General features: G+C 32.3%; 1 protein-coding gene across 1 annotated transcript in view; it reads left to right on the plus strand.

Moving 5' to 3' along the window:
• The window catches only part of Ptp36E (protein tyrosine phosphatase 36E), a 158685-nt gene that overhangs the window by 115358 nt on the left and 29372 nt on the right, over positions 1–13955 (plus strand). Inside the window, exon 4 of the mRNA XM_089705177.1 lies at positions 11178–11296. Within this exon, the coding sequence (XP_089561303.1) occupies positions 11178–11296 (119 nt within the window). The remainder of the gene's footprint in view (positions 1–11177; positions 11297–13955) is intronic.

The raw sequence follows: 13955 nt of genomic DNA on the forward strand, positions 1-13955 counted from the left end.
TTTTTTTAGAATTTTATACCCCGTAGTTATAAAAATAGAGGGGGGGGGACATACTTTTTACGACTTTGAGAGCTGATATCTCAAAAACCGTTCACTTTAAGAAAAATGTTTTTTAGAAAACTTTATATCATTTTAAAAGACCTTTCCATTGATACCCCACACGGGTATGTACATCGAAAAAAAAAATTTCATCCCTCAGTTACATGTATGGGGGGCCCCACCCCCAATTCTTTTTTTTACTATTTAGTGTCATATTTTTGTAGCGGTTCATACAACACATATTCCCATCAAATTTCATCACTGTAGTACTTATAGTTTCCGAGTAAATCGGCTGTGACAGACGGACAGACGGACAGACGGACAGACGGACATGACGAAACTATAAGGGTTCCGTTTTTGCCATTTTGGCTACGGAACCCTAAAAATGTGTGCGTGTACTAGTGTACACACGTAAGAAGTGAAACTTCTTTATGACCTTATTTTTTTAAAAAATAATTTACTACCTATATGCAAATACGTCGAATCACGCGTGGTAGGGATAAGAAAAAGATGGCGCGTAACGGAAAAATGTTACACTAAATTTTTTTCCAACCCCGATAAAGAAGTTTCACTTCAAAAATAACTAATATATAATACTAAAAAAACATGGAAAAAGCACTCCAAAATAGGTTCATGTTAGTATAGTACCTAGGTATTATGTTATCTGTGGTGTTAGTTAAATAAACGAAATATATATGAAGATATTCCTTTCTTTTATATTGTAAAATGTCCTTTATTTCTGACTGGGATCTAAGATAAAAACGTAAAGTGAACTGTATCTTAAAGATGATCTTTTTCAATTTTTGTTAAAACTCACAACCGTTTAAAAGTTATTAATGAAAATCGCTCCAGATCTTGGTTTTTTCTTCTTGAAAGTCATTGTATTTAATCTTTTAACTCGTCACTCCATTTATTCTATTGTATTGAAATAATATTATTTAAAGTCTTTTGATTCACTCAATCGTTGAATTGTTTTATTATAACATACAGATAAAGAAACGAAGATTTATTATTTACATATATATTTTTTTTTTGTTATTAATTTCGAATTTATAATATGCATTACAGGTTATTTACCCAATGCGACAGTGACTTAAAAATAAACTAAAATTATGTGAAACATCTATTTAAGAATAACATCAAAACGTGCAACATATAAACAGAGATACGGCCGTAATATTTTTTCCATTTTATTTGTTTGTTAAGGTGAGCATTTCAATGTAACACATGTTTACAATCGGTACTCACCAATTGTCAAGAAAACACGCAGGTTTTTGTGACATCTTTACTTACAATCGAATAAAATCATTATTTAATTTCATGCACGACTTCAGCCGTAATAGAAAGAAGTCCATTGCAGAACCAGATATACATATAACATTTAAGAAGTAGACTTTCCAATTCAAAAAATAACTTTCGTGATCCGCCCAGCTAGATTATACCACGTGGAAAGTCATGTCACTTGCAGAATCTCAAAGTTTCTTTTTCAGTTTAATGCCACAGTATATAAACTGTCAGAGCTCTTTAACAAAAGGCAGTATAATATTAAGGACACATAATCATTTATTAAATTATTCGCCACTAGCTTATTTGAACTATTATGTATATAGTATATAATATGTTAATATATGTACATAGTATATAATATGTCAATAGGTCAATACTACACAGTACACTAACGCTTAATATGATTAAAGATAGCAGCAAGAATTTTGTTATGAAGCAAGTTGTGTTTTAGTAACTGTCGCGTACGTCTATGTCATATAATAAAATACACTCTCAACAATATAATGATATAAGTATAGGCATGTGGTTGTACTACGTGTTCAAAGAATTATTAGGCTTCCTATAGAAGCTAATAATTTCCTAGCTGACCCTCTGTGTAAAGCTGCACAAAGCAAAACATATTTGCTCCTCGTTACCGTACCGCTTGTTAACGTTACTGGTGCAATCTATCAATCAGATTGTCGAATGGGTATTTACACGATGTATCTACATGTTGTACTAGTGAAAAATCTATTAATTTAGTGGATTTTTATGTTTATTTTGGTAATTGCGATTGAGAAAAAAAATCCCTTTAATTATAGATTGTTTTTTATTCTTATTGAAATTAAATCCGGTTATTTCATGAATAATAAATAATTAGGAATAAAATTAAAAACCTAAAGTAAGGATATTTAGGTGTATAAATTAAAAAAAATCCACATGAAAGTCATTATTCTTATAGCTACAATACAACTTTTTATTTCATTTGGATAGCCATTTTACGAAACAGTCATAATATTGTTATAATTAAGTTACGAAATTACTTGCACGAACTTAAATTCCATACATAACTTTAGCAAGGTAATTGCTTATACAAAACAAAGTTTGTCTTACCCTTAAGCGTTATAAAATAATTCGCTTCGAGACAACTAATTACGTACTCTATCCCATAGAGTTAAAGTTCATTATCCTTTAGTAGTATTATAAGAGTACCTATAAGGCTGCGTTTCCACCAGAGATGTGCAAGGATGCGAAGCGAGGGATGTCATTGTAAAGAACAAATAGTATCATTTCATTTACCTCGCCTCAGTCAGCATAGCTCTGGTGGAAACGGCTCAGTGGTGCTAGGTGTTTGCGCATATAAAACAGATGATGATGACAAAGATGTGTGCAAAGGATGTGTACGAGCAATGTGTGCGAGGATTGTGTGTGAGATATATTTATTATTACTATAATATTGAGCAATAGAAAACATTTCACAGATTCTCAATGCATCCTCGCACAGCTTTGGTGGAAAACCCCACACATTTTCACAGCACAGCTAGACATCCTCGCACGACACATTTCTCTGGTGAAAAAGCACCCTAAGGGTAGTTGTATTTCCTCCGCTGACTTGCCAAGTACGTTGATTTGGCGTCACTCCAGTACTCGGTTGTCCAAGCCAATAAAATGAATGCTCTTGTACTATTTACTTTTTGTCTCTCTATAGTGTTGCCCCAAGGAACAGCTGAACTATAATTTTCTTTGGCTACGTTCCCTAAAGACATTGACCTTTTTGGATATAGCATAAAACTCGTGCCGAACTGGACTAGCGAATATGTTTATTTATTGGAAGCAATTTGAAGAGGTTTTTCTGTAATTTGTATCAAACAGAGTATTCATTCCCTATTATGTAAATAAATGTCTATATTGATTTTATTATTTAAAAACAAGCGAACTCTATGTAGGAACTACAAAATATTACTCATGCTGACTAATTTCTTTTTCGTTTCATTATATCCTTGATCGGAATAATCTAGTGATTAAGCTCTTATCCAAATGTTTAAAATCTATTGGTTAAAAAACAGAGTATTACATTTATTGCTGCATTTATACTAACATTAATATATTGGCTCATTAAAATATAAATGCTAGTGCAAAAATAAAAATAAATTAAACAGTATGTTTTATTTATTCCTGAACAATATATCTATAACAATCATACATACACTCAAACCCAATATTCCCGGTAAACTGTGTTTCTCATCCCACATCTGAGATCCCTGTAATACCCGTTGCAAATAACATGTCCTGGAGATTAATAGCTCAAGCCTTGTTATGACAGTCCTGTAAATGTACACCTTTGTAGTGCACCTACCTGCCCTAGTTATGCCACATCCATTGCTAATAATTTCTTCGTAAACTTGGGTAGATAAAGGTAAACTTTAAACTAAATAAGCAGCTAGTTTTGGTCTTTTGGCATAGTATAATATTGTTACAAGAAATAGTTGTTATAAAATTAATTGGTACTGACCAAATTTATTTATATTTCAAATACTTTTACAATATTGCAAACAGTAATCTAGTACAAGTTCTATTGTTATCATCTGCTGGTATACTATTATATTCGTTGTTTATTATCTTCAATAAGAATTCAAATACATTTATTTTCATGTACCTAGTAGGTACTTACATATACCAATCTTTGTAGCTTAGCAGTTATTTCCACTCTGTAAATGTCATAAATCTATAGAAAACTAGCTTTCCGCCAGCGGCTTCGCCCGCGTTTTCAAAGAAAAACCCGTTCCCGTAGAATTTCCGGGATAAAACCTATCCTATTTCCTTTCTCGGGTATAAAAATATCTCTATACCAAATTTCATCCAAATTGGTTCAGTAGTTAAGGCGTGATTGAGTAACAGACAGACAGACAGAGTTACTTTCGCATTTATAATATTAGTATGGATTGTAAAATCTTAATTATATAATTATTATTCTAAGCATCACAATCTGCCGCCCAGTTGTATATTATTGCCGCCCTGAGACACATACAAACGAGGACTTGGGTTCTCATACGATTTGATCTTGAGGGCATTGACCTTCATGATTCTGCCTACACAGGTGGAAAAATTACTGTCGAGATGCTACCATACAATAATAGCTTTATCTTTACTTAGAATCGTAGTAAACATTGGTAGTAAATAGATTAATTATAGTAGTCTGGTTGTTTATATACCCTGTAGTTTTTTTTTATCTGTAGCGTAAAAAGCTCACGTCAGTACCTATTTAATTAAATGACGAATATGAAATGCGATTTAATAATACTATTGTAGACAAATTGAGCAGAATTATAATGAATGAAGAATTTTTTTAGAACTCTACAAATACTTTTCTCTTACAAGCCACTTCTCTTCAACAATATGAACCATAGACATAAATCAAGTATGCTAAGACAATTGTCCCAGTTGCACACTATCCACACTGGCATGTCATGTCAAAACGTGGACTTTATAAAGCGGATACAGTGATCCCTGATGAGACGTGTGTACTGGCTTTATCTCTTCCCTTTCAATATGCAGTTTAGATTTTATTATCGCACGTTTTTAATGTGAACATTTCTTTAGATTTGTAGTTGTTATAATACTAGATACGCCTAGGTATTAGATAATATAAATAGTTATTTAACAGCGTTGAACACTTTTTGGTAGAGAAAATATTATCGGCTCGAGCCATCGACATGCTATGCTTTGAAATTTTAGTTTTTAATACATTTACATTAGGTATATCATATGCAGACTGTGTGTCTTTGATTTAATGTTATATTAATAATTGTTAGTGGTGGTTGCCTATAATTGTGACAGCACTATGTCTACGATTGTTATTACTTTAGTGCTTTTATCTATGTATCAGTGTATGTCATGTTGGTGATCCTTAATGAAATAAATAAATAAATAAATATTAAGTTATAGTTTTTCAATTCTATTGACAATCAAACAAATTATTAATTTAAGTGCAACATATTTTTACAATATAAATTTATTACTATTTTATAGGTTATACACATTAAAATTTGTAGCTTTAGAAAACAAATTTAGTATCCAATAAAAGTTTTTATTGATATTTTTAACTAAAAGTAAGAAATAAGCTGAGTTACTTAGATACGACACCGACGACAGCAACTTGTAAAATATTGACGAACTTCCAACGGCTTCTTTGCAGTTCTAGAAAGTTCTAACTCGTACTAAATAACGTACGATCGTTGTTATTTAATAAAATATTGCAGATTAAACTTTAACTATGTGTTAGCTATACGGCGTTTAAGCGTTAGGGTTAAACTTTGGATTGTAAACGTCTCTTTAGTTTAACTATTTATTGTTTTTCGTACAAACAGTTACACACGAATTGGCCTGTTAGTAACTCAACATAATGTGATCATCATCATAATAAAATAGTTACAATTTACTTGAAAGACACTGAAAACTATAAACAGTATGACATCTTCTATACTAATATTATAAAGCTGAAAGGTTTGTTTGTTTGTTTGAACGCGCTAATCTCAGGAACTACTGCTCCGATTTGAAAAATTCTTTCGGTGTTAGATAGACCATTTACCGAGGAAGGCTAAAGGCTGTATATAATCACGCTAAGACCAACAGGAGCGGGTGAAACCGCGGGGTGCGGCTAGTAACTGATAACTAGGCTCGTTGGTAGAGCAAGCATTTTGTAAACTCAATTATTATTTAAAAAATAATATTTAAATTTAACCTGATCGTACCACCATTCGACTATTTTCTAATACCCAATACTCAAAAGCCAAACATATTTTAACGATCAATCGCACTCAAACCTCAACAAAACTAGTTCCATAAAAGACCTTTTCATTAAAAGCGAAAGTCACACCATGTAAACGAAACACTTTTTACCCGGTCACCAGCACATTTTTCCTAACAAAATGTACCTAGGAATATCGTTTTTGAATGGCGACATTAAAACCGCATCACAAACGTATAGTAAAATACGTTTATACGTCACATGTACATGGTTATACGTGGTTATACGTAACTACAAAGCGCGTGGTTCGCTTGCAAAAGCTTTTTAATGAAATCCCATTTGGCTTTTTGAATGGCCTGTCGCGTCCGCGTATCGGCTTACATCTGTTTGCATATAAACATTCGATTCAATATTCCGTTGTGCAATATGAAATTCATAAATGTAGGACGCGTGATGTTTGTGGATGTAATTTTGTTTACAGCCACAAGCTCATAGATTAAACATAATGTATTAAATGGAACTAGACCCTTAGTATGTAGGTATTTTCAAAATAAATCGCACTCCCTTAACTTTCATTCAAACTCCTAACTTTTACTTCCTTTATAAATTAATCAGAAAAATTAAAAAATGCAAATAACTATCATCGAACATCATCTTTGTGTCTTTACTAAGGAAAACAAAAGGCACGGATGGTAATCAAATAACAACATTTTTTATTTGCTTTCAGCTTAAAAACACGGAAAATCTCTTAGAAAACACCCAAAAAATAATCTGCTCAAGACTCCTTCAAAAAAGGCAATTAAAACAGATGATATTCAACAAAACTTACTTCGATAACAAAAGCAGCTCTCCAATTAGGAAGCATTTTGATACAGTCTGCTCCAAAATAATCTCTCTCAATGAGCACTTTAATATTCTCGATCAGTTCATTATGGGAAATATTAATTAGACGGGCAATATTTGTTTAGGAACACCCTTAGGTCAGAATTCATCCGTCAATTTTAAGGACCAGCAGTCTTATAGCTGTGCCCCGCGGTTTCACCCGCATTGCTCCGCTCTTGTTAGTCTTAACGTGATGATATTTAGCCTATAACCTTCCTCAATAAATGGGCTATCTAACACCGAAAGAATTTTTCTAATCGGACCAGTAGTTCCTGAAATTAGCGCGTTTAAACAAACAAACTCTTCAGCTTTATAATATTAATATACAAGTATAGATTAGTATAGATTATATCCAGTGTGGGAACGTGATGGCGCTAGACGACCTATATAGCGCTCTCCTTTTTCCACACTGGAATAATATTGCTTGAAAACATCATGGTACAGGGGCAGGATATCAATGATTGCGAATGTTTGAAGAGGTTTGTAATTTGATTTTGTATCGAATGTAAATGTCGAAGGTACGGGGAGTAATGGTGCGTGTAAGTTGATAGATAACGATTTCTATTGATGGCAAGGATTGATATTTGAATAAAAAATTGCTCGTCGATACAGATATAATTTCTTATAGACAAAGTCGTTATACACACAATTTAATGAAATGTGTCTTTCAATATTTTACGTAAAATATACTTACTACCCAAAATTACACTAAATTATTAGGACAGAAACAAAGAGTAGAAAATACTCCTTATTTTAAGAGATAATTTGAAATCTAAATGCTGCAGTGTCCAACCACTTGCCCCGAAAATTATGAAGAAATTCATAATATAAAACGGCAAAGAACTGCAAAATTCAGCTTACAATTGCGAACTATGCAATTTGACGAAATTTCAGAAGGCCTGTGACTTTCAAGAGTATTTACATAACCCTAGTAGTAAAAACTTCAATATACAATTATACCTACCCATCTTATTTTTGTTTATAAATGGTTAAAATAGTTTTAATTTCATTCAATCAGACTAAAATATACCATAATAAAGATTTGCTATTAATTCTTAAAACGTAATAAATACGGCTATTACCCCTGCTTCATAAAAATTTGCAATTCAGATTGGTTTTGTTTATTACACAATAAAACGAAGCGCTTTTCAATATTTTCGCAAGTGTACTAAATCAGTAATGAAACAATATATTTCGAGAAATCGTTTTAATATTCAAATTCGAAACAAATCTCTAATTGAAAAGCTATTTTATACATAAAATCCGTTTTTATTACGGTATGTTTCAATAATATGAAACATAAAAGATTTTTTTAGAATAATTTAATATACAGTTTTAACTAAAATATATTATTTTAAAAGTTACTAATGAATTGGATGAAATAATATATATTAATTTCAATCTAAACTTGCTGCTTGCCCCGGCATAGCCCAGGTTGACCTGGGAGCAAAATATTAAATAGCATAGCTCGGTAAAGTCTAAAGATGTAGCTCTAGTATGTAAAAATAATTTTTAAACTCGATCGAATTGTTTTTGCGTTAAACCGTAAGAAAATAAAATAAAAAACCTCTTTCTAATATTAGTAAAGACACGGCGTTATAAATAATACAATACATGGATACTTTATAAATACATTTCTCAAACCTAGTTATTTTCGGATTATATCGAGCGTCGTGGCCGAATTACCATCAAGGGGACATTATTATACTGACAGGGTATTACGTGGTATTACTTCAAGTGAATGACTCGAACAGAGTTTGACGAATAAACTTTGAAAATAACGTTTTTCTTTGAACTCCCAATTTCAAGTTAAAACGTATTTGAGAAAATTTATAAGTAAATAGATAAATAAATATGATAATTACTCGTATGTAGTTCTGGAAAATATCAAAGCTTACTTTTTTTACTAAGCTTAGCGCTGAAGATCAGTACTAAATGATAAGGGCGTCTTGTAAATACTGACTTTCTGTAAAAATCCTATTCGCTTACTTTTTTTAAATAAATTGATTAATACAATTTAAAATTTACTCTCTCTCTCTCTCTTTATTTACAATATATTTGATTGCACATTCAAATGTGAAAGTGTAAAAATTTTATTACAAATTCACTGTATGACCGTTATTTTTATTTTTTTTTCGACAGACGTGGGACCGACTGCTGCCAAATTAGAATAATTTTATGGAAAGCAAATTTTCTACCGACCATGCTCGCGTTCCCTTTTGAATTCATTATTCAATATGAGAGTGCCCTTCAATTGTTTTTTGGAATACGAAACTGACCTAATTGTTTCGCTGAAGTCCTTGAAACTAGATGGAACTTAATTTTATTAGGGAATGTTTTATTTTCTTATTTATTTGTTCAGTTATCTTGTGCTAACGATACCTACTTTATTTTCCTGTTAAGAGGAAATTTGACTCTGAAAATGATATTACTACCTACTGAAAAAAATACTATTAATATATTATATTAAAATTATTTTTACATGACACTTTGAAGACTCAAAACACAATTTTTTTTATTCTATACTAGCTTTCCGCCCGCGGCTTCGCCCGCTTTGTCTACAACATAATAAATTATATACTTAAACCTACCTCTTGAACCACTCTATCTATTAAAAAAAACCGCATCAAAATCCGTTGCGTAGTTTTAAAGATTTAAGCATACATAGGAACATAGGGACAGAGAAAGCGACTTTGTTTTATACTATGTAGTGATTACAGTATCAATAATCTTGAAGAAAAAAGAGCTAAAAGCTAGATAGATAATTGCTAGAAAATAAACACATAACATATCGTTTTACATACATAAATGTTTCTAACTTCGATAACACTTTCCAATACTTCCAACATACTGCTAAAAGAGCTTCCTGACCCAAAAACAACATGTAATTTCATCCTTCAAAGCGGAGATAAGCGGTAAAAGGAAAAATCAAACACAGTGACGTATAAAAATGGCGTCTCGATACCCTGATTGGTTCGGGTATCTAAACGATGTGTGACGTCATTCTAGTGACGTAATCTCATTAGTAATGTTTGAACGTGTGAAAATTCATACGTTTATGTGAGAACTTATATTTATTTAGGACCGTGTAATACGAGGTTAGGTGAGTTAACTAATTTTCGCAGAATGGCGGTACGGTTAATAGAAATCATAAGCACTTTTCATGGTTCATGTCAATGAAATGTAGAAATTGTGGATAATTGAAGCGTTATGGAGGAGCATTTTTAACATGATAATCTATAAGCAGTGTTTAAATCCCTACATTTTAAAATTCATTTCAATTTTATTTCTTTGGTCGATTTATCGATTTCGAGAATCATTTAAGGACTAAAATGTGATTAATCTTTCGTGGTCTGCCACGCCAAGGCATTGTTAGACTCCAATGGGAATTGAAACTAAGACGTCACGGTTCACACATACTTTAATCACAATAGCAAGTAGATGATCTAAACACAAAAGTAGGTACACAGTGGAGTAAATATTGAATCGTACACTATTAATTTAAATTGTTTTTTTAATGAATTTTGTAATGAGATTATAGCATCTTTTAACTAGGTAGGTAATAATACATGTGTGAATTCTATATACTCTTACACCACCTCATACATTATTGATCAAATCGTTTGAAGTTTGACGTCAAAGGAATACAATTTCCCAATAATCTATTTTAGGAAATTACTCAAAAAACACTTTTCGTTAAGCAGATTAGTAGGTAATTAGGTTCTGTCAAAGTGAATAATATAGCATGATCATTTAACTGGGTTAGGTTGTTCTTCCGTCCTCTATATTCTATATCAGAGCTCTGTATCTATTTTATATCTGGAAAATGCAGGCGAAGTAGGGACGACAGGTAGTAAATTATACATACATACTCTTACTCATTATTTAATATAAATTGATTCGTCTACATACTTACTTATTTAAAGAAAACGTTTGAAAATGTCTTATGGATAAGTAAAATGTAAACCGTATTATAATGGCTTTACAGCACTTATACGAGTTCTTATTACAAGAGCATTAACAGCATATAAATGGCATTCGTTTTTTATTATATGACAGAGTAAGCAAAGTACAGATGAGCCATTTCATGTTAAGTAGTCATCGCCCATAAATACTAGCAAAATTGGTAGATAGTTTCGCAGATTCTTTGACGGCTTTTTAGAGATAATATTATAGACTCATTATTACCAGATGCTCTATTACTTTTGCATAATATAACACTCGTAAAAATCTCCATTTACAGCTGACGAGAACGGATCCGTGTCAGAGACGATACCAGACAAGCCGGTCGAGTTGAAGAGCTTTCCGAAACTTTGCGAGCAGCGGCGAAAGTTTCCAGTGCTGTACAAACTTGAGTTTCAGGTGAGTTCAATAATTACCCTTTCAACGGTGTTTAGTTCTGGCCCCTACATGATTTATTCAAAGACGTCGCGAACTATGGTTATGTGTGGTTTTGTCAAAGTGTTGGTAGTGTTAAGTGTTTGACTTCTGAAAGCTTTTTATTGCACTAATTCGTGGCATTTTTATGAAAACCACAGTGTATGAAATACTTATAGGTATAAAAGATAATTAATCACATTGACTAATAATGTGTAGAAATATGATGAATACGTAGAATCTGCTTATCGAAATCGTAAAGGCCCCAGGCAAAACAAATTTTTTGATCGTAGAGCACTCTCTAATGCTTCGCATAATGAGTCGTACCACAGACATGTATTATATGTCCGTGAGTCGTACATATGTATTTATACTTATAATACTACACATATACTAAGTGTACTTAAAGTTTCAAAATCCTTTACCTACATTAGAGAAAGTCTAGCATATTATGGTTCCTAGCTCCAGCTATAATTTTCCTGCTATCAAAAATTATGACGTTAGCAGTTATCTTCCTGTATACGTCGCTTTAGTATAGTTCCGTTTAATGATGTCCCCCATTATCGAGATTATACACTTGGTGTTCAGCCAAGAAACTGTCCTCTGCCGCAATTAAGAATTATTCATTGCGACTTCTAAACTATCTACTGGAGATGCTTGAGCTCTGAAAGTTCTGTTAAAGGACTCTGAAAATACGTTTAAAATAAGGGCTAAAAAGTCTAAAAAAGGTGCAGTGAAGGCCAGCGTTTTGTAAAGTAAATAGATTTGTACTGTAATTACGGCTTGTGATCTGTACTACAGGTCTTTCACAGACCTATTTCAGACACTAGTCCTTCACAACGAAAATGCTACACGTTTACATATTTAGTTCCTTTGTAATAGTTTTAAGTTGTGAAGGCAAATAAATGAACTTTTATTATTATTATTGTAATGCAAGGCTGGTCGCTCTGTTTGAAACCCGCCTTTTTATATTATGCTAATCCAATTTTCGTAATAACCTCCCTGTTTCTCATAAACAGAAAATGCAATCACATCATAAAACCATAAAGTACACAAATAAAACTAATCATAGTGCAGTTATTATCTAACCATTTATTACTATTCTAACCTTATTCAATATAACATCCCTATAGGTCATACACAAACAGCATACAAATTACACACTAAGTGCGAATTTAATCGTAGGAATTTCATATACCCTAGTTATTTAGCATTCATATACAATCTAGATAGTATTTCTATAAAATAAAAATGAGTCGCTAAATGTGTTGGTAAGCGCAAAACTCGAGAACGGCTGAACCGATTTCGTTAATTATTTTTTTTATTATATTCTTTGAAGTACGAGGATGGCTGATGTACCACGGGCGAAACCGAGGCGGACCGCTAGTTAACTATATTTTTCCAGATGACAGGATAATTAATTCTGTAGGATTAGGAGCTTTAAATCCTTTAAAAGACTTTAATTGCTAAAAGCATTATCTTTGTAGACTTAAAAACAAAATGAATTAGTTCAAGGTTGAACCTTAATGTTCTAGAACCTTTCTCTTTGTTCGACTGTCACGTAGTAACAAAGGGACGCCTCTAATCTAATGATTTGAATAATTTTATGTACATCTAATTACTTACTTTTCTCTTGTGATAAATAATAGAGTACGAAATTAACGTCGATAAAAATAAAACTATAATTAATCATTATGACAATTATGTATTTAAAAAATATCACATGTCATTGTTATTGTTGGTTATTGAAAAAATGGCACTGAAACTGTACATAGGTTTTGGAGCTACCATGATACAGACAAACATAATATTATAGCTACACAAATAGTAAATAGCTCTACGTCCGGGTAAAAAGTAACATAAGCATTTAATGGTATAGATTTCTTCCCGCAACATGCGCCTTTTTGTTTTATTTATTCTGGTTTTATAGCAGATATAAAAAATTTAACAGTCAAATCAGTATAACATGGCAGCACGAAGGTAATAGATACTAAACTGTAACTCGGTTTACTGGTAGAATATTGCTGAAACATGCACAATTTGTTCAGTTAAAACGTCCTCGCTTCTGAATACTGAAAATGTTATCAACATTCGACCGAATGATAATAACGTCTCTCACCTGCACGTATCCTGGTGAAACTTAATCTACACTAATATTATAAAGAGGAAAACTTTGTTTGTTTGTTTGTTTGTAATGAATAGGCTCATAAACTACTGGACCGATTTTAAATTCTTTCACCATTCGAAAGCTACGTTATCCACGAGTAATATAGGCTATATATCATCATACTAAGACCAACAGGAGCGGAGTAATGCGGCTGAAACCGCGCGGCACAGCTAGTATAAATACATATAAGTTACCCCGCGTTCCACTACACATATCGTGAAACATAAAATAAATATAATACATATTTTGGATATGTTATATGTTGATAACATCACCGCAACTCGAAACGGTGAAGGAAAACATGGTGAGGAAATTGGCATGTCCAAGAATCAAAAGATCAATGACATGTGATATTATCTCCTGACCCGCACTTGGCCAGCGTGGTCGCCTGTACCCTCATAGTAAGCCTGTATCCCTCCACTGGGAATATAATTTAAACATAATAGATGGATCATCTAAGAGAGAATATTTTGTTTA

The sequence above is a fragment of the Colias philodice genome, chromosome 16, assembly GCF_061535455.1.
Source record: "Colias philodice isolate Cphi_HAF_F1 chromosome 16, ilColPhil1 Martin Lab GWU primary, whole genome shotgun sequence".
Classification (NCBI taxonomy): Eukaryota; Metazoa; Arthropoda; class Insecta; order Lepidoptera; family Pieridae; genus Colias; species Colias philodice.